Source organism: Platichthys flesus, chromosome 15, assembly GCF_949316205.1.
Source record: "Platichthys flesus chromosome 15, fPlaFle2.1, whole genome shotgun sequence".
Lineage (NCBI taxonomy): Eukaryota > Metazoa > Chordata > Actinopteri > Pleuronectiformes > Pleuronectidae > Platichthys > Platichthys flesus.
In genome coordinates, this window is record NC_084959.1 from 13762884 (window position 1) to 13784157 (window position 21274).

Genomic DNA, 21274 nt, shown 5'->3' on the forward strand with positions numbered 1-21274 from the left:
GGCAACGACAGCGAGGCACTGGCAGCGAGGCAGAGCAGCCAGTATAAGAGGTCGGGGGTTGGGGGAAGGTTAATTATTACACTTGCAGTCAATATTTAACAGGCCCTGCAGCGCCCTGCCCCTCGGTCCAACATCCTGATTCCACAGACTGACACAGAGGGTAGGGCCTGCGCCAAGCACATCTCTTTTGTCCCCGGCACAAAATATGGACTCAAAGCCTCACAGGGCCTGAAAACAGAAAAGTGGCGGGATGTGCTTCCTCTGAGTCTAATCTGTATAAACATAAACACACATATATATATACATAAGACTTTTATGTATTAATAGAGGCTAGTGCAATGCCTGTTCTGAACCAGTTTGCTTGTACTGTGGTTGTGCTGGTTTCACCTTGCTATCTGAAACCGTAAAAAGTGACCTATGATCAACCGAGAAATGTCTGTGTCAGCCCGATATGGTGAAATCAAAATAATGACCGCATCAAAATGATCTGGCTGGACGGATATGATTGCTGACTGGCAGTTGTTGACAACTGCTGTGGGTTATCTGAGGTTGTTGAAGAAGACCGAAGCCCCCCCCCACCCCGTGGCTTCGGTGCGGAGGGGAAAAGATGAATGATTCATGAGATATGAGGTTCACAAACACACAGACAGACGTTTGCGGAATAAGTGGGTAGATCAGGACCATGAGGTATCAGCACGTGAGCGTCCATCTTCTTCACATGCACTATGCACGCACACACACACCTTTGTAGATTTACTGGAAAAAGCAGATATGAAAAAACCGCAGAAGGAAGCACAAGACTCTGGACTGCAGTCGCAGAACAGGAGGGATCGGCAGCACAATAAAAGGCTGATGAATGGTGTGTAAAAGATTGGAGGAGGAGGAGGGTGCAGAGTGCAGATTGTGCTATGATGCATGCAGAATATTAATAATGAATCAAAGTGTAATCCTGGTGAGTACACATCAGAACAAAAGAACAAGTTGGGAAAGAGAAACTTTAACTTAAAGTTGACTGTCTCTCTCCATCGGTTTTTATAAACTGATCTCACGTGCGACACGTTTCTGCTGCTGACTAGATAAAAAACGTTATCACAGATTTGTTGATGCTATCTGGAGATATCAGCAGATTCATAATGAAACAGTTTGTATATCAGCGGGACAGCCAGTTTTTTTCCACTCTCTTCGAGCACCAACTCCTTCAGCGTTGTAAAACATAAAAAGTATAAAATGCAGTGAAATTGCAGCAGGGTTATCTTATCTGCAATGTTCAAGGGCTTGGAATATCTGGGTGCAGAGTCCAGTGTCTTTAAGAGAGAGAATACGGGCTCAGTATTAATCTGCCAAACTGATATGAGTCGCTCCTCGTCCCTGTGAATGGACGCTGCCTCAGGTCGTAATCATTTCTGCTGCAATTTAGATCCGATAACAGTCCTGCTGAGCATGAAATTACCTTGTGCGCAAACGTCACATGCGGCCCTAAAATTTCGGCAGAGGTTGATGTCTGTTGCGCGATGATCTCATTTCGGGAATGACTGAGTCCATTAGGGGAGATGATGGAGTCTAACTCAAGATTTCAAAAATCTGTGGCTCACGACTGCTTGATTTGGTTCCTCATCTGCTAATCGTGTTTTTAAATTTGCTTTCACGTGACAGAGCTCCTGTTTACTTATTGCTCTTTGTTATGTTATATTTTCTGTTTTCTCATTTTAACTCAAAGGAAAGAGAGATGTGTGTGCAACGTAACATGATGTCCATAATCATGTAACTTAACACATGTGCTTCAGTAGATTTTTCATGCATCTGTACTTTACTTAAGTAAAGTACTTTACAAAGTACTTTACAAACCTCTTATCCTCTTTTAAATCTCTCTTTAAGACACTTTTTTAATAAGTGTTATCTCTCTTTATTCTGATCTGACCAACTTTTTGTAAAAAATAGATGTGTATCTCTGCTTTTATGTTGTGTGATCTTCCAATTGCTTTTCAGTGTTTCCTATTGTTTCCCTTTTCATGTTTTGACAGGTGTTATGTTTTGAGAGGTGTCTCATGTCTCGTGGATAAAGAACAATCAGTGTTTTTTTTCTTTTTGGTTGAGTGGTTTGATTGTTTAAAAAATTAAGTTGGACCAACAATATAATCATCATCTGCTGGTTCATCCCCCTCTGAACTTCAATCTGTTATATGTCACTCACTGTCCCCGTTGTAGGGAGATATTTTCACTCTTTTTAAGTTCACAAAGTCCAAATGTGGCTCAATTTCAATAAACAAACTGGTCAACCAAACATTACGGCTTTGTCTTGCTTTTTTGTTTGGACTGGGAAGCAGCCGCCACAGCCCCAAAAATGTCCCTTGCACACAGCAGAGTAACTTCCTCTGCTCATTTCAAAATGTTTGTGGGTGTCAATAAAAGGGGAGGAGGCAGTGATTTGAATCACCACCAGGTGGAGGGCTTCTGTTCCCAGCTGAAGTGACGTCACTTAGTCCGACCTTCAATCATGAATGATTCAACAATAACTGCATCAGCCCCCTGCAGGAACATGTGATCAACAGTACTTGTGCTATGAGTCAGTTGTAATAAAACTTAAAAATAATCTATTGATCAATAACTGCTTATTCAGCTTTCCATTGAAGGCCGTTGAAAGAATGAGCAATCACGCTGCCAGATGTGAAGTGAGAGCTTCCTTTGTACTGTACACCGAGCAGAAGTTATCACATCAGTCTCCGACAACTGCTTCTCTTGCACTGTGTGACGTATGTTGTTATGAGACCTGTGTGTGGTGTGTTTTCAAGGATGTTTCACATGATGGAGGAACTGGAATAGGTATAAACTGCAGTACAGACTGTTACGGCTGTAGTGTTCCTGTTCTGTGCCCTTGTTTTTCTCTCATCTCTCCTCTAGCTCCACTCTGATTAACCGATCAGTCATCGATGAGGTAAACCTGGACATTTAGGTTCTTTAAAAACTCCTGTGTCAGGATCAGCAAAGGCTTCCAGTGTGGGAACTGCTGGTTCTGCTGGGCCTCAGCCTGGGATTTTAACATTGTGTGTAGCGTGTTGATTAATGTTAATAAATCCCATGGTTGGGCAGTTTTAAAGACTTTCTGTTGTCATTTCGTGTAAATTATCTGACATGTAAGTTATCTGACATACTTGTGGGATGTAAAACAGACATGTCAAGATCATGTCATTAGGTGTATCCTTTAACATGACTCTCAAAAGCTTTGCTTAGCTCATTATTTTACTGTCAAATGTTCCAGTCAATACAATATCACTTGACTTCAATTTAAAGGTTCAGTGTGTAGAATTTGGTGGCATCTAGTGGTCAAGTTGCAAGTTGCAGCTGAATACCCATCACCTCACCCTCCCTTTCCAAACTTGAGAGAGAACCTGTGGCAACCATCAGTTCTCATAAAATCTCAAAAGGTGTTTAGTTTGTCCAGTCTGGGCTACCGTAAATAAAATGGCAGTCTTGTACAGAGGTTCTGATCCAAATGTAAATGTAAAGGGCCCATTCTAGGGTAAAGAATTTTTTTTAAAAATAACATTTAGATGAAACAATAGTGAAAACATGACTAGGATTATTTTGTATTTAATTTTTACCAATAGATCCCTTGTACCTAAATCTTACACACTGGACCTTTTAAGAGAACGACTGTTTACAATGTGTGGGGATGTGAAAAATGGAATAGTGCTCATTATATTGTATTAGATGGACCAGTCAGACCCAAGTGTTCTCATCGTCTTCGACCAACAATAAAAAAAAAAACTGATATTTCTTTTAGAATCTTATAACTGAATAGACATAACAGACCAACTGTAACTACTAAATGTTTGGTACTTATAATGTAAAATAAATCACAAAAGGGACATAAAGGCTTCGTGTTGAGTTATATCTGTGACCCGTGCTTGTCATTCAACATGGAGGAAATTTCCCCCACAGTGACTGAGGTTCAGGCTTTGATTAACACAAATAAGCACCAAACCAATCGGTTATTTAAACATACATTTACATTAGTGACATCAGTACCAGCTGCAGCCTTTGGCCTTGGATAACTTATTGACACCAGTTGAAGGTAAAGACGATGGAGAAGAGGTTTCTTTAACGGTTCTAAACAAAAAGACAAAAAGCGAATTCATCAATGACTTTTTATTTTGCTTTTATGAACATTTGGGGGATTTGAAAGAAACATGTGCTACATTTGAAATACTCAGAGCTCAAACTGCTCAGTTAAACTCAGCAAAGTCAAGAGTAAAAACGTGAATCATTAATGAAACTATTTTCCATCAGTTTATGATGCTACGATAATAAACATTGGTACACTTGGAGACAAAATGAAAACAATGTTTTTTTTAAAACAAGATTTAACTCTAAAATCTTTATTCAGCTCCGATACTACACGAACAGTTAAAAACAAGTTGCTCTCCAGGATGTTGAGCTACATTGTGTTGAATAGTGCTCAGTAAAAACGTTACTGTAGATTAGAGAACTATTGAATTAATGTATTAGAAGAGTAGATTCATTTCTACACAATGGGGGAAATATGATGTTATACATTCAACTAAAAGTTTCATACAGGCTTCTTTATCATTTCATTGTGTATTTCAATAAACTAATCAAAGCTATTCACAGTCCTCATGTTAAAAAAAGTGTTTTACAGTCAATAGCTACTTTCAAGTTATGACAACACATAAAGACATTAAACCGAACACATACATATGGACACCTAACGCCGAAAGCCCCACGCCACCGTTCCAATTAAGATTCCTCTCTGATTGGCGTGCAGCCAGAGAAAAAACTGTTCTGAAAACTCGTCAGGAGTCTTTTCTTCTTCTTGAGGAAACTGACTGTTGTTCTGTCCTCCCCTGCATCCTCTTCCTCCTCCTCCTCCTCTTCCTCCGGCAAGATGGGTTTCCTGATCAGCTTCAGGTCTGAAGGGGTATGCCCCATTTCTACAATCTCTTTTAGCACCTAGAATGGTACAGATTGCTACATTAGTACTGGTTCTGTATTAGATCTTTGTGGACCCAATACTAAAGGCAAAAACACACAATTGAAATCAGAACAAATTTGAAACATAGTTTTGCAGTTTGCCTAAACGGGAGGAATAAATGAGTGACCATATACTGTATATGACGATGAATGACATCTCCACTTCCTCCGCACTATGCAGGAATGAAATTATACGATGTCATTTGAAGTCAGAGAATGCAAAGTGGCTACTTGGGGAATTGAGCCACGGTATCAATGTCCTGGCAATACACACACACACACACTTTCATTTTCATTCATGGCATTTTGATGCCTTTTTAGAGCAGCCTGCTGGAAATCTGATCCAAGTCTGACACATGAGCGAGCCTCTCTCGTCTTTGACGAGTTCTCACACAGCAATTGGCAGCAATCAAGCCCTGAACAGGGGCTTCTGTCTGCAACTTGCAACTTGTTCTGGCGACTGGCAATCATGAATAAAATCATTTAATGTGAATTCGACTTAATAGAATGCATCTCAATCCATTTAAATCATCTTCTTTTTAACTCTCAAGCACATACTCTGCATTGAAAAGGCAATCGTTCTCAAGACCACCACATGAAGGATTTGTCTTCGAGGTGCTGAGTTTTCAGAAGAAGCCAGTTTACCTTCTTTGTGGGAGTACAAGATGGCGCCTTGAAGAAGGTGGTGTTCTCGGGGCTGGCGGTTTTGGGTTCTTGTAGAGATTCAGAGTCTCTGGAAACATTTTCTGTCTGCCCAGCATCCTGGAATGAGACGAACATTCAAAACTGAGAAAAATGCTCATTGTTTCTCATGCAGTTACTATGGATATCTTTTCATTTAAAAGTCAGATGTGACTGGAAACAGTCATTTGTTTTCTTCCATATTCCTACGTGAGAACTGCAAGAACAACTGTTGTGTAAGATTAGTTAGTTAAAAGCGAATCAGTCGATGATGTTGAACATGTTCTGACAACTCAACATGATTTACCTCAGAAGGCCCCTGGCTGTCCATATTTCGGCATTTCTCATGATCGCACTGGCAGTTTTCCCCGCACGTCATCTTTCCTTTGCGACATCTGCACTGTTTGTTACTGCAGCGACCTTTACACGCACACTGCAAAAGGAGAAATCATCACAATCGTGGCCTTTGCATTAAGCCGGATCCTTATACGTGTATGACCTGTAAAATGTGATACATAAGCCATTTTCAGACATGAGTTCTGGCAGAAGGCCGTGGAACTGGAGACTGAGTCTTACCCCAGTTGCCTTCGGTTTCTTTGAGGCCTTGCGTCCCTTCTCGGGTTTCTCAGGGCGCCACTCCTCCTCCATCTCATTCTCGCTGTCATTCTCAGACATCAGCTCTTCAACGCTGATGGCCATGTTCTGCGGGGCTTTTGCTGTGGTGAAGCGCTTCACTTTAGGCTTTTGTTCATAGAGAGAGAAAAAATATATCCAAAAAATACTTAGACTCAGCTACATAGCTTCTATTAAAATAAAAAAGATAATGTTCATTGAATAATTCATTCTTGTTGCATTGTTTTCTTTTTACTTTCTGACTAAATTATTTTTAACATCGTTTTAGACATTGCTTTGTTTAAATGCATTTTATTTTACTCAATACAAGATTACCAAGATACCTGTATCACTGTACAGGCTCAGTGCTGTTGCTATATATGGATTACTGATATAATATCTACTCTTCCTCTCATGGAAAACACTTGCTTAAGCTTGAAAAGTGCCAGATAAAATATATGTATATTCAATATATACATTTTTTCGTTTAGAAATAACCCAACATGAACATTAAACACACAATAGATAAAAAGGTATAATATCTGAAATACCAACCTTTGGAGGAATGTAATCAAACGAGTCATCTGGGCTGTTTTCGTTGTTTATCGTAGGCACAAGGATCTTTTTCCCACTTGCCAAGACAAGCAATGAGAGTTTCTGTTCAGTAGAAACACAATATATGGTAGTGTTCATTCACACAGCACGGGCTAAGATCAATGTTTATTTTTCATACCATGCACTCAACAGCAACATGAAAATGCAACTGTTTACCAGATGACATTTGAAAGCGGTGATATAAATTAAAGCACATCATTAATTATTCATAATTGTACTTCAGATTGAATTCTACAGTCACCTGTCTGTATTGCTCGTTCTGCTCCAGCAGTTTCTGGTTCTGCTCACTTAAATCCTGCAGCTTTTCAAGCTCTTCTTCCTTAAATGACATTACAAATAAGCACATGATTAACTTCGGCATGATTTTTTTAGAAAACAAGTGAGAGTGGATTAAACAGTGGAGACAAACCTGAACTTTGAGGCGCTGGAGAAGCTCCTTCTCCTTTGAACTCTCCTCAGCTGTCTGCTTTGTTGTGTCCAACTCACTATATATGGGTTTGCTCTGTAGCTGGTTAAGAAGGTAAAGCACCTGCAGACAGAAAAGAAAAAAGTTAATGTCACACAGTGCACACACAACTTATGGCTAACCTTTCTCTAAAAAGGATTATGATGGTTCAGACTGGTTCAAATGGACACCTTCTCTTGATGTTCCTGCTCCAGTTCCACCAACTGCTGCTGATGCTCCATGTCCATGGTCGACAACACATTTCTCTCATCAGCGAGCATCTTCCTTATATCTTGTGAGTTTCCTTTTTCCTGTTTGACTTCACTCTCCAGCTTGGAATTGGCTGTTTTAGCAGCCACCAGCTACATGAACCAGAAATCAGCGTCATGAATTAATTAAAAACAAAGAAGTTTTGAACCACAGGACTTTCTAAGAGAAGACAATCTGTCACCTCAGACAGCGCGACTCTAAGAGCACTCTTGGCTTCCACGATGCTTGTGATGGCGTCGATCCGCTGTTTCAAACGCCCCTCGCTGTCTGCTAGAAGAAGTTTCTGCTGGAGGTCAGCGATCTGGGCGTTCCTGTTCAAATACAGATTAGTCTAACACTTAATTATCCCTTTGCTGAACAACAAGGAGCTACAGAAATAGATGTTTTTGTAAAATCGATTTTCAAAATTATTAATATTAGGCCATCTTGATATAGAAAATAATTACGAGAATAGTGTTACCAGCATTACCAACATAAAGATGTAATTGAGAACAATGTCATAATTTGAAGAGAACAAAGCTAAAGAAATAAAATTCCTTCTGGATCCAAAATCTTGAACGTAGATGTAACCGACGATCACAGTTTTTTACACAATCATTTCAAAGTCCTGATATTTTTGATAATGTGCTGCTCTGTTTAAGAATGTTCTTAGTATTCGTATTGTTGCTTACTGTATAATGAGTGACATCTCAGTGATCTGATGTAAGACAGGAAGATCAAAAGGCTGATCTGCTCATATTCTTCTCACATGTAGCCTAAATTAGGATTTTATTCTTATAAAAATGTTGACTGCTCTTCTCGTAATATTACAACTGAATTCTTATTATTTCCTCCATTTATTTGGCAATCCAATGCATTAACATGAAATGAAAGCACATACAGTATCTTAAAAGAAAATGTGCAATATCTGCTTTAGCCGGATGGTGGCGACTAAACTACCAGCAGACATTAGCCAGCTCAGGATGGAAAACATTGTTCAGTTTTTAAAACTGTTTTGCAAAATAGAAACATATTTGAAGAGAAATATGTATTGGAAAGTATTTCAGCCTGAGGTAAGACAGAGTTTGATAAATGCAGATTAAATATAAAGCTCAGATCAGATGAAAAGTTTAGCACCAAATCTGAGAGGGTGTCTGTGACTCACCTGAGAGCCATTTCTGTCTGCAGGTTCTCCACCTGTTTGGTCAGAGGCGTTTCCATTGCCCCGTGGCTCTCCAGCTCAGAGATGATCAGGGTTCGGCGCTGCATGGATGGATCAAATTAAACTGTGATTTGATGTAACATTTCTGCTCTGTTGGTGCAATGACTTCTCACTTATTCTAACTTTGGTGGATATTTATCTCAAGTTCAGCTCACCCTTATTTTGGGAGCAGGTCTCTCCCCGGCATCGAGCTGCTGTTTAAGATGGTTGATCTCCTGAGCCAAGACTTTTCTGTCGTCCAGCAGGTCAGTGAGGTGGCGCCGGGCCTCTTCTGTACTGACCATCACCTCCACTTCATTAAGAAGCCAATTCTGATCACATAAACGCAGGGTTAACAATACAAAGATAGTCAATGTAGAAATATTTCATCGTACAACATACTTATATATTATTATAAATATAATGCCATTTGCATTTAATGACCTCTATTGGACCAAATAAAAGTCAATCCCACTAGAAGCAGGTTTTACTACCTTAATTCTTGAAGCAGCTCCCTCTGTTCCTCTGTTGTGAGCATCTTTTCGTTTGTCTACCACCTCACTTCTCTTATGTAGTGCATCTTTCAGCCGTTTGTTAGCAGCTGCAGCCTGAAAGGGAAACAATAAACTTGCAAAATTCAACTTTGGATCATTTCAGGTTATGGTTTAATTTAACCTGTTTTAACACGAACATGATAGTCAAACTTAATTATCTTAGAGCATGAGTCAATCAGACGTTTGTAACTAAGTTGGTACAAAATACAATATGTATGGCATGTATTTTCTATTTTACAGATACTGAAATTATTAAAGCAAGCATATTTACTTTGAGATCATACGACTCACCTCTTCAGTTTTACGACGCAGAACATTGGCCTGTTTCTGGAAATCCCGCTCGAGTTTCAGCATCTCGTACTGGCGCTTACGATCCTGTAAAAACAATGAAAAAGCGTAAGAACTTAGATTACATTTGTCAAGCAGTGTCTCAAGAAGAACTTAATCTTTACACACCTTCTCCTTCAGCTGCAGCACTTCTCTGTCCTTCGTGCTCTTCCATTGTCTGAATTTCTCGGAGTCCTCCCTCATCTGTCTCATCAGCTGTGTACGCTGCGTCTTCATGGACTATGAGAAAGTGTTATTGGGCTTAGATTGGGTAACTTACATGTGCAAGGCGCTCATTATATTATCAAAATCAAAGACACTAAAGAAATGGAAAGAATATCTGTAGTAACCTGTATCTCGTGCATGAGTTTGTCAACTTTCTGGACTGAAGATTCTTTGATTTTTATCATTTTAGACTGATCAAGAAGCTTCTTCTTCATGTCTCCGAGCTGACCCTCGAGCTCCTGCAGCCTCTTCCTCCGCTGCTCACTAAGCCTAAAAAAGGAGGTGATGGGTGTCAGACAAAGATAGAAGTAAAAGAGTGAGGGCTTAGTAGATCGCTCTTGAAATTTTACGTAAAAAACAAATAAAATCATAAATAGGCATCAATATTACATGGAGATGCAACAAAACCACAGCTAAAGAAAAACTCAGTGTTCATACTTGGCCTGGTTAGTGTCTTTCTTTGCAGACTGAAGGGCCAACACAAGATCCTCCTTCTCCTTCTGCAGAGATTCCACTGCAGACTGTAGAGACATTACGTTTTTCTATGGGAGACACATTGTTCTGAGGATTAAAACCTGTTAAATTTTCAACATTTAATGTATATAGCTCATAACAAATATAAATCGCACAAAAACACGATGATTTATACAAGACCCATTTCAATGCTCACATGACCCACCTCATATTAAGTGAATTCCCACACATTCAATGTCAGTAAATTCAAAAATCATAAAAAATAAATAGGATTTAGAATTTAAATATAGAGAATATGAGCACAATATTACAAAGCTTTTTTTAAGCCACTCATGTCAGTAATGTATCAAACACTCTTACCTGGTGCTCTGACTGCATCGGCTCAAGCTGGCTGTCATTCTGGCACATTTTCTTCACAAAAGCTTCCTTCAAACTCAACACTTTGTTCAGCTCGATCAGTTCCTTGGAGAGCTGGGCCTGCCGCAACGCATGATGGGTTGCAAAGGCCTCCGGGGAGTCCTTACCAACGGCGGCATCCTGTTTATCGTGTTGGAAGTGAGGAACATCTTTCATTACATAATGTTCAGGAGTAAAAAGATAAGAAAGGAGAAAATGTAATTTCATGTGAATAATAAATGTAAACGTACTGATTGGTTGTCTTCTGCAGAATTATTACTTCCATTCGCAGACATCTCAGTTACGTCCTCTCTTGCAGCCATTGCTTCGATGGAGGCAGTGAGGCCGGCACTCTCATTCTTTTAAAATTCAACAAACAGTAAAACAATTTAAAAACAATGGTTTTGAGATACAAATTATCCAATACTGGATTTACAGGCCAGATTGTAGTTATCTGGACAGAAACACATTTATGGTCTTCAACCTTGAGTTTCAGTACATTCAATCTGAAATGAAATGATTGATGCTACTAGGTGCCAAGTCTCAGCTTTCATTTAAACAGTGTCCAAACTGCACACGATTCAAAAGCTGTGCTCAATAAATAATGGCCAAAAAGCTTGATTCACTTATTAATTATAGATTACTCAAGTGAGTCTATAAAAGTTAAATATGATTATTTAACTTTTAACTGAAATATGAAATTTCAGTTATTCTCGACCCTGCTGTCTTTTGGTGAATAATTGTACAAATTTACTTTTGTACCTTGAGCTCTAAGATGACTTCTTGCAGATTCTTCATCACCTCAACATTTTCCTTCAATTCCTGGTCATCCAGCGTCTCCAACAATTTCTCAAGATCCACTGTACATCTGAAACAAACGTAAATAAAGAGTAAGGCTCAATATAATCAACTCATTGGTCGATACATTTTTTACATTAATCATTTGATACCTTTTCTCAGGTGCTAGAACAGAACATATAGTCTTTCTGGTACAAAAAAACCCCCAGTTGTACTGTTAAAGCTTTTGAGATCGTAAGTATGCAACAACAATAGCTGAATTATAAAAAGGAAAAAAATCTGACTATCCAAAGCTAAACTTAACCTTTAAGAAGAATGGCTTGGCACAGAAACGTTTTCTAGGTCTTCTTTAATCTCTGTCCGACCCTTTAAAACCACTCCTGTGAACTTACGCTGCATGGTGCCGCAGTTGTTCCAGTTTGCTTTGCAGTACCTCATTTGCTTGTTCCGTCTATAGAATAGAGCAAATGCAATATGTTAAACATGATGGAGAACAATACTGAACAGTAAACTGTCAGATAAAAGAAAACACCAAAAGATAAACTAAGGGAATGAATTATACTTTTTTTATCAACAGCCTTTAGATTTCAGTTATGGTTTTGAAAGAGGGAAGGTCAACTTTAAGGTCATCACCATAATGATCTTTTCGAACATGAAGGCGGTCTGTCCAGCTGCCTGACTCAGTTCCCTGCTCAGCTTATTGTTCTCGCCCTGCAGAGCGCGGTTCCTTTCCACCAGCTTGGTAACATTCTCCGATGACTCTGGCCTGTAACAGACAGACTGTGTGACTGTTGCAGCCTTTTGTTTTGGGTAATACTGTAACCCTGGTGTAATTACCCCACATTATGTAACTGGGGAGTTTTTGTCTTACCCAGAGAGCATTGGAGCTACTCCTCCACGGGCATGCAGAAGCATCACCTGCAGCTCCTGAACCTGGAGAGTAAATCAAGACACTTAAACCACCAACTTTAAAGAGAGGAAGGTAGATTGTGTGTCACAGACTCTCAGCTGTATCAAACTTTGATTTCATTATTAAACAAGTTAATATAAACTAACATTTCCAGCTTGTAAATAAGTAACTGAGCTGAATTTACTCCACAAAGATTTTTTTTCCCCAGTCTCTGTACCTGTTGTTTCAAACGGCCCATTTCTGCAGATCTGGGGTCAACATTGACGATTGGTTTGTTTTTAATTTTGCGAGCTCTGTCCGCGTATCGCAGGGTGTTGATGGTCTCCTCCATGTTTGAGTCTGCGGGACTGATGCACGCAATCATCAAAGTGTGGCTATTGCCTCCTAGAGAGTCTGATGAAGCAAATACAGAAAATGGTTCAGGATAATTATTCTGCAGATTGTGTGGCAGTACAGCTGCAGTAAACACCTGCCTGTTGTGATGTACATTAACTAGTAAAGTTGTCGGTTTGGCGTTCAACAACAAGCAGGTAACAGAAGAGATACATGGAAGAAAAAAATAAGACTTTCAAACAGACAGTTAGTTAATAAAAGTGAGAATGGAATCTGTCTAACATAATGACCAATGACTAATGCCTACTTTGGAGCAGGCGGGTGAGTTTCGAGTCTCTGTAAGGAACAAAGGTGTTTTTCTTGCTTTCATCCCCCAAAGCACTGATGACGTTACCCAAAGACAAAAGGCCGCGGTTGATGCTGATGCCTACAGAAGAAAAGAAATGGCATCAAAACAGAAATAGTGTTATTAAGGATACGTTCACAATACAAAGGGTATAAAGCTCATAAGGAGTCTATACATAATTTGGGGGAATCATAAATTGAGAGTTGAAAACTTATAAATAACCGAGTCTTAAGAAAATTTGATATATTAATTTACCTTCTTTTAAACGATCGCCCTCTGCTTTGGTTTTCTTTTGTCGCTCTGAACCAGCTAAATCCACAAGGTGCAACTTTGAAACCATTGAGTCGACTCTGCAACAAAAATTTAAATTGTTCAAAAGCATGTATTGCATATAGACCTGCACACACTAGTCCAATTTCAGGGGCAGTAGCATATGGCATCCTTACAAAAAAAACACTAACAACAGTTAACAAACAAGCCTGTCTGGAGATTGTCAAACATTTAAAATGACTGGGTCTGAAAGAAATTATTAGTCTGATGAGACTCTGTCTTGAGAACACCAGGTACCGATCATCACTGAGCCGAGTGGATGTCAACTGATGACAATTTAGCCTCTGGGGGCAACAGCCAATATACTGGGGCTTGTGATCTAGACAGCAGATATATGGGCCAAACTGAATTCACTGCACATAGTATACAGTTTGACTTGTTTCTTTTAGCACACAAGTCAAACGTTTGTCCACATAAAACCCCAAAAGTGATACTTTGATGTAAGAGATCCATGCAACATTTTGTCAATAGCAAACAAATTTAGGAGAATGTGTTCGGCCTCTACTGCTCTCAAAACAGACCATTTACCTGACGGTGGCAAAAGTCAGCTCGAATGTATTTGGTCAGACTAGAAATAGATCCAGATGCTTCCCGCCCCAAAATCTTGTCCCTCACAGATTCGGCATATTCACACGTAGAATCTGTTTAAAGAGATTAGGCTAAAACCAACCAAATGGTGCAGCATGGTGGTGGCAACAGACTCATGCAACAGGGGGTACTGCTCAGCCTCACAGGCAAGGAGACTGGTCACGAATAATGCAGCCAAATACTGCTATAGCTCCCTGAAATAACCTACTCCAGAATGATGGCAGCTAGCAGACACTTCACACAAATCTGATGGGACTGTGAGAGCATTTGCCAGGAAGAAAAGGCTAAACAGCACAACTCCTGGTGTGCGAAGCTTGGAAAGACTTGAAGCAAAATAACTTGTAGTCATATTTGCAGTTCCTTCAAAGTCCTGACCTAAAGGTCTGAACAATATGAGAGAATTAAGTTTGTGGTGTTAAAGGTATGTTAAACCAACAAGAAAGTATCACAATGATAAAATGATTAATGGAGAAAACACCACACTGACTTGTCTGTCCCTCTGCGCTGCTCCAGTGTTATGGTGAAGATGGCATGCGAGCGTGAAGAAGCAGCATTCATAGCTGTTGAGCCCACAGTGCGAACAGAGTTTCCCACCTCCAGACAGCCCACCATCTCCTGGGCAGAGGACACTTTCCTCTCAGTTAAGCCCACAATCTGTTAAAGAAGACGTAGTCATGAAAACACAGGCTGACACCAACATAAAGACATGAATGTAGTTTGAGGTTTATCTGTCAGTTTATTATAAGCTCCCAATACAAGAGACAATGTGTGCTGTCACTCACCTTAATGCCATCTTTGGGATCTTCCCGAATGCTGATGGAAGGTTTATCTTTGGCTGAAGATAGCAAGTCCAATATATCTTCATTATAGATCTACAATCAAAAGGAAATGCTTAACCAAATTCAATTATATAACTATTGTGCAGTAAAGTATAATTTGCTGCATGGCAGCTACAATAAATGTTATTTAAAAAAAATATTGACACAAAACAATATGTCCACCAACCTCCAGGTAAGATACTGCCAGAGAGAAATCACAGTCTTTCCGTTTCTCACTTTCCTGAAATATTCTCTGGATAACTCTTGGGATAACTCCAACTGAAGAATCATTCTCCTGAGCTGATGTGTATGTTCCTCCCATGGAGAAGGTCTTTCCTGATCCCGTTTGTCCGTAAGCAAGAACCGTGGCATGGTAGCCTACAAAAAGGAGAATTTAGTGAGGATACAAAATGACTTGACTTGGGTCATTGGATGATGTTTTACATTTTACTTTTTTGCAGCCATAAATGATATTACATCTCTTTAAGCAAAACTAAAGATCAAAAACTCTTCTTATTTGGCAGACCCTACAGGGTCATATCCCAGTGCTAGGGTGAAACTGGACAGACAGAGTCAATCACTGTTTCGCGAGGTATAGCTACCTTTGAAAAGCCCAGTCAACAAGGGGGACACAGCCGTACTGTACACTTCTTCTTGCTCAGCATTGGCATCGAACACATAATCATAGGTGAACGCCTTCTCTGTGCCAACAATTACCTGAAGACAAACATCTTTTTAGCAATTTTTACATATAAAAGTTGAAAACATAAGAAGTATTTTCGCGAAATGATTGAGCTCAGACCTGGGGCTCGTCAGGCATAAAAGTGAGACAGCACTGACATCCTTCATTGATTTCTTTTGGTACCAACGGACGGCATCGCAAAGCAACCCGCACTGGGATCACCTTTGCCTCCTCATTTGTCATGATGAAAGATTCCAGTAAATATCCTGTTTGAAGAAAAAAGGGAAAAGAGGATTGTTATAATGAAGAAGAGAAGTGAGTAACAGCAGTCCATTTATAGGGCCAGATGTGTCATTAGAGTTCCTTAAATATTTTCAATGGAAAAGGGACTTGTGAAAAAAACTAAAAACATAAATTTTCAATGTAAAGATATAGTAGAGTAATGGTATCCAGAGCAGAGAATAGAATCGCAATCCAGCATGTTGTGATCTGAACTTTTCTGTTCTTTGTTTTCATCCCTACTCCAGGCACACATTAATGTCATGTATATCGGCCCTCCCCGTGTTTATGAAGCAAGATGAGAGTACAATATTCAGGTGATGCAAACATGACACTCAGGTGAGTTTGTCAGTTAAACATAACCTTTAAATAAGAGACACTAAAAACTAAAGGGCTGACAATGACCAAAGTGAAAGAAACTCAGTGATTCCTGTTATTCAAAATAAGCATTTTTTCATGAGGATACTTATAATTTGAGAACAGCAGGGAAAACATTGAAATTGAATAAAGCAACTTAAGAGTGACTATAAGACAACATCGACGTACTGTTATTTTTTATACAGTAGCTGTCGTAGTGGCTTGCATTACAATGGAATATTTGAAGATAGATAGATGTGATTTGAAGAAAAAACTTCTTAAAGATCTCTCTGTGTATAATGATAATAATGGTCTTACCATCTGCAGTTGTCTTTGAGTTGTCTGTCCTTTGTGGTCATGTTACGTTTTACTTAAAAATGACGAAATAAAGAAAAGTCCCATTGTTTTATCATTATTCCTAAAACCTTGAATAACTTATCTATACAAATTCCAGTTATTATTATTATTATTTACACCTATGTAAACATGACTAATACATTTGAAATGGAAATGTCAGATACACTTTATTACCATACACTAAAATACATAATCTTCTGTTATGACCGTGTTTAATCAAACTGAACTGTGTGGCACAGGGATATTCATCATCTTGTCCTATATTGTAAAGTACACATGTGGGCAGCAGTCCCCACATGCCCAGTCAAAGTAAATGGTATCAGTGTCTGGAAGACAGGACTGGTTTTATGGAATTGCATTATTTTGAGTCTGTCCATCAGTGGCGAATCTAATAATTGTCTCGGGAGAATCAATATGGGTGTTGCCAAAACTGTCCCCAGAGTCAGTCCACGATTCACCATTTGCGGAGCAGCTGATTGGCCTGAGGATAACACCGCAGCTTCCAGTGCCACCGCCCGAGCAGACACATCAGCACCGAGCTGTGTGTTAAGGTATCCTCCTGCGACAACTCCTCTATTTCCCTGTGCTGTCAGTCCGTATTATAGGACACACGAGCCAGTGAGCTAACTGCAGCTCACGTTCACTCCGACGGAGACGCACTGAAACTCAAGCTAGCAACTTTGTCGTTAGCGCTGGTTAAAAGTGCATTCGAGTGAACTGACAGTAACACTGGTGGAGAAACAAACCGCCGTGGACCAAACGCCCTGATAACAGCATTTCACCAACTAGCTAGCTGCAGTTATTAGCAATACGTAGATTTTTTTGAAAGTTACCTTTCCACGTTTCCTCCAACAGCACGAAACGTGTGTCACAGAACCTGCACCCGGAGGCTGTGGTTGATAGAAGAGGACATGGATATCCGAGCGCCTCTGTGAAACGTTTCCTCTGAGTGTTGACTTGTTGTAAACTTTGCTCTTGACCCGAGTGTTGAGGCCGACGTCGTCTGTGAGATGAGTGTTGTTACTGCCCGCCACTTTCAAACACCCGGATCCTCCCCGCGCCGCCTTCTTCTACGCGTGTTCTATGGCAGCTGCGACGCTTTACTGACCCCCACAGGAAGAATAGAAAAGTACAGCTCTAACAAAGGATGCACTGTGAGCTTTATGTTTGTGCACATACAGGGAATTTGAGTCTGTTCAGCGCTGCTCTAGTAAAATTTAATACAGCGTTTATTGAGCTAAGGATAGTACAAACAACTAAACAATAAAAAACAATTATAGATTAAGAGTTATGCAAAAAATAAGCAGCAGACAATATGTATTAAAAGTAAAGTGGGGAAAATGAATACGCCAAGATTCTAGTGTGTGCAACTCAGCTGCTCTGTCAATGATTATAAGATGGTATTAATGCAATCACTCTCTTTCTTTCTCCGTTTATCTTAAAGTCTGAGAGAACTATTGTGCCTGTCATTCTTATGCTAGAGACCATGCAGTTTGTAAATGGAGTCAACAAAGTAAAACATCTGGGTCACATCATTAGGGACGATTTATGTGGTGATGACGGTGAGTGCTGTATACTGTATGCACAAGCCAGCATATTGGCATGTAAATTCTCTGTGTACAGATGATGTTTAAAGAGCACTTTTAGAGCCTGCTGTACTCCACTTTTCCCAGCCCATCTGTGGTGCAGCTATACTCATGCAAAACCGAAAGGTCTCCATGCAGCTGGGATATAATGGTGCTTTCAGAAATTTGCTATAGCTTCCGAGATAGATAAGTGCAAGTCACATGAATGTGGCCATCAATCTTGTATACTCTGCTGAGGAATTGTACGCATAAGCTAATTATAAAAACATGTGATCATAGAGACCTTTAGTGAGACAACGGTAGTCATCTTATTTATTGGAAACAAAAGGTCCATGTTTTGAGTGATGATTGTATGACTATTTTTTTGCTCAGGATCTTCTAATTTATTTATTAAAATGTTTATAATGACCTGATTGAGATAAAGCTAAACCAACAAAAAATTGTCCTGTGTCTAGTGTCTTAAACTTCTGTAAATAAAAGGAAGCTCTATTCAATACAACACTGTACTTGATTCCGTGTTCAAATTCTTGACCTAATGTGCTGAGATAGAAAAGGTTTTCCACTAACCATTTCTCGTGCTGAAGTGTCCTTGGGCAAGACACAGTGCCACAAAATTGCCTCTGACGACTGTGCTGACAGTGTGTTAGTGATGAGTGGTGGAGTGAGTGCTGCACATAGATTCACTGTGCATGGATAAACAACTAAATTTACTGTAAAGCACGTTGAATGGTCATTCAAACTAGAGAAGTGCTATATAAAACACAGAACATTTACTGTTCCATGCATAAATTACTCTTGAATGAACAGATATTATAGGCATAATAATATATCTCACTAAAGTCCCTATGGTGATTTCAAAGCTGCGCTCTCTTACCTAAGATTGTCACACTTTAATAATAATGACAGAGCGAGGCGTGAAGGTGAATCACTGATAAAACTTAAATCTTGACATTTCATCCCCTCATTTACTGACAATGACGACAACATGAGAAAGTACATTGATTACTAGTTCACCAAAACCAACAAAACAAACAAAGGACCGGTGTGAGGCAGAGAGAAGAGTCACCGTCAGAACAGTAGGTGACTCAATATTTCTGAGAGATAGACGTGCCATTTAAGAAATAAAAAGCTCAGAGGGGATTTTTGTTTCACTCCATATAAGTGCATATAGAGGGAGAGGAGAAGCTGAGTGGATGACATGTCATCCTTCTTTATGAGATGAGCCTGCGATAAAATAGGGAGTGACTCTGATGGAGGGGAGAAATATCATTAAACTGGGAGTCAGAGGGGAAAACAGCTGAGTCCAGACGGAGAGGGAAGAGAATGATGCAGTATTGTCAAAGGGTGCACTGATATTACATTTGCATTCATGAGATGTATTAACATTTTTATGAATTCCTTAACTTGCACAATTGAGCACACATATTTTCCTGTAACCAAATCTGGTTTTGCAAATCCATCTGGGGATTTTATGGTTAGCTTGGTTATAAATATGGTCCTGTGCGAGCCGCAACCTTTAACTGCCCTACGACCCCTGGGAACTGCAACAACATTGATCCACTGTGACACAGATGTGTGACTCAGCCTCCACCCCTGTGTAAGATGCTGCTGACCTCCTACAGTCTTTTTCAGAGTACACGTCCAGAGGTATTTAATGTGTTAACCAGCCTATCATATCGATTATTTATCATCTTATTGGGCAGTTGAACCCATACAGATAATAACCATGAATAAAAAATGAGAGATTCGATTTCCTTTATCTTAAACAGGCCGAGAGATTTTGTGTAACAACAGGAGATTGGCCAACTGTAAGTGATTGTTTTGATATGTAGAAATCTCAGTTGGAGTGAAGTAATCACTGAGTCACTGAGCAAGGCAAGTCCAAACGTACAGAAGGTTATTCTGTGTTTTCTGACTTTTTTAGTAAACTTTCCATGGACACGAGTTATAATTAAGACGCCTAAATCTCTGTCAACTGTCGACTTTTGCACATGATATCTCCGGAGCCAGCGTGTCCAGCGGCTGTGGGGAAATTCCACTACAAAGCTTATTAACAACATGCTTGATTGTTCCTGCTCCCAGGAATAGAAACAGATGGGGGACGAATGGAACAAACCAGTCCATTCTCTCCATATACATATGCACTGGGCGATGATTGTGCATGTCAGAATTCCTCTTGAATAGAAAGATTAAAACTCTGCAGCTCAGCCTTTTCACTTCACTTAAAGCCACGCTGACCTTGAACAGCAGTTTATGCTGTAGCTGGGACAGGCAGTAACTCACCCTGCCAGCGTCCCTCCTGTAGTTTTAAGAGATAATCTGGATGGATTGCAGTGACATCACCTATGCCCAAAATCCAGCGGTCACATGAATGGTGTTTTGAAGAGATAACACTCTGCTCAGCTGCTCATGTACATCACAGTAAATGTTGCTCTAGTGAGCTAAAACATTCTGTGCTTCCGATAACCCTGAATATATACTATTAGATCAAAATACAGTTAATTTATGTAGAAAAACATTTTAATGAACGAGACATTCTTTAAGATTGAAATTTCAATAACTATATTGTCACTGTGTAACATGGCGCAATGACATTATGAGGTGTCATTCTCATGTCAAATCGTACCTTTTATAAAGATTTACGAGGGGAATATACAGATATAAATAAGCCATTAAATACAATGCAAACATAAGCTTAATAATGTAGATAAAGGTCTTCAATATAATGTGAATTTTCAGTATTTTGGCACATCACTCACATCAGAAAGGAAATACACACCTTTGACAGGGATGAATATGACAATAAAGCTTTGTGACATCACATCATTCACAACTATGAAAAACTGATTTTTCCGCTGACAAACATTAATAGCATGCATTGTTATAGTCAACCCTAACTTGTAGAAAAGCTTAGCACTTCATATTCTGCCCCCTCTTTTGCACACTTCAAATCATTGGAAAAACACATATCTTCTCTTTGGCCATCTATTGTCATGTTGAAAATGCTTTGAATTGTAAATTATCAGCTTTTTTATATATTTCATACCTTTTAAATTGAAAAGCACTTTGGTGAAGTTGTTTTAAATGTACTATAAGTTGTCATATTTTGGGGAGTTTTTGAC

The 21274-nt window shown here is 39.5% G+C and overlaps 1 protein-coding gene across 1 annotated transcript; it reads right to left on the bottom strand.

Moving 5' to 3' along the window:
* Positions 1 to 4131: 4131 nt before the first annotated feature.
* On the bottom strand, positions 4132 to 17592 carry kif4 (kinesin family member 4). The gene is made up of 31 exons (XM_062406098.1): positions 17400 to 17592; positions 15694 to 15839; positions 15494 to 15608; positions 15079 to 15269; positions 14856 to 14945; positions 14561 to 14727; positions 13411 to 13505; positions 13117 to 13236; positions 12694 to 12869; positions 12438 to 12499; positions 12200 to 12332; positions 11959 to 12017; positions 11531 to 11636; positions 11020 to 11127; positions 10733 to 10909; positions 10337 to 10440; positions 10024 to 10168; positions 9803 to 9913; positions 9638 to 9721; positions 9287 to 9400; positions 8969 to 9124; positions 8757 to 8854; positions 7794 to 7923; positions 7534 to 7704; positions 7307 to 7426; positions 7139 to 7216; positions 6838 to 6939; positions 6247 to 6411; positions 5978 to 6103; positions 5635 to 5751; positions 4132 to 4968 (listed from the first exon to the last, which is right to left on the bottom strand). Exons 2-31 carry the CDS (start codon positions 15814 to 15816, stop codon positions 4756 to 4758), a joined length of 3756 nt encoding a protein of 1251 aa, XP_062262082.1. The 5' UTR covers positions 15817 to 15839; positions 17400 to 17592; the 3' UTR covers positions 4132 to 4755.
* Between the last annotated feature and the right edge of the window lie 3682 nt (positions 17593 to 21274).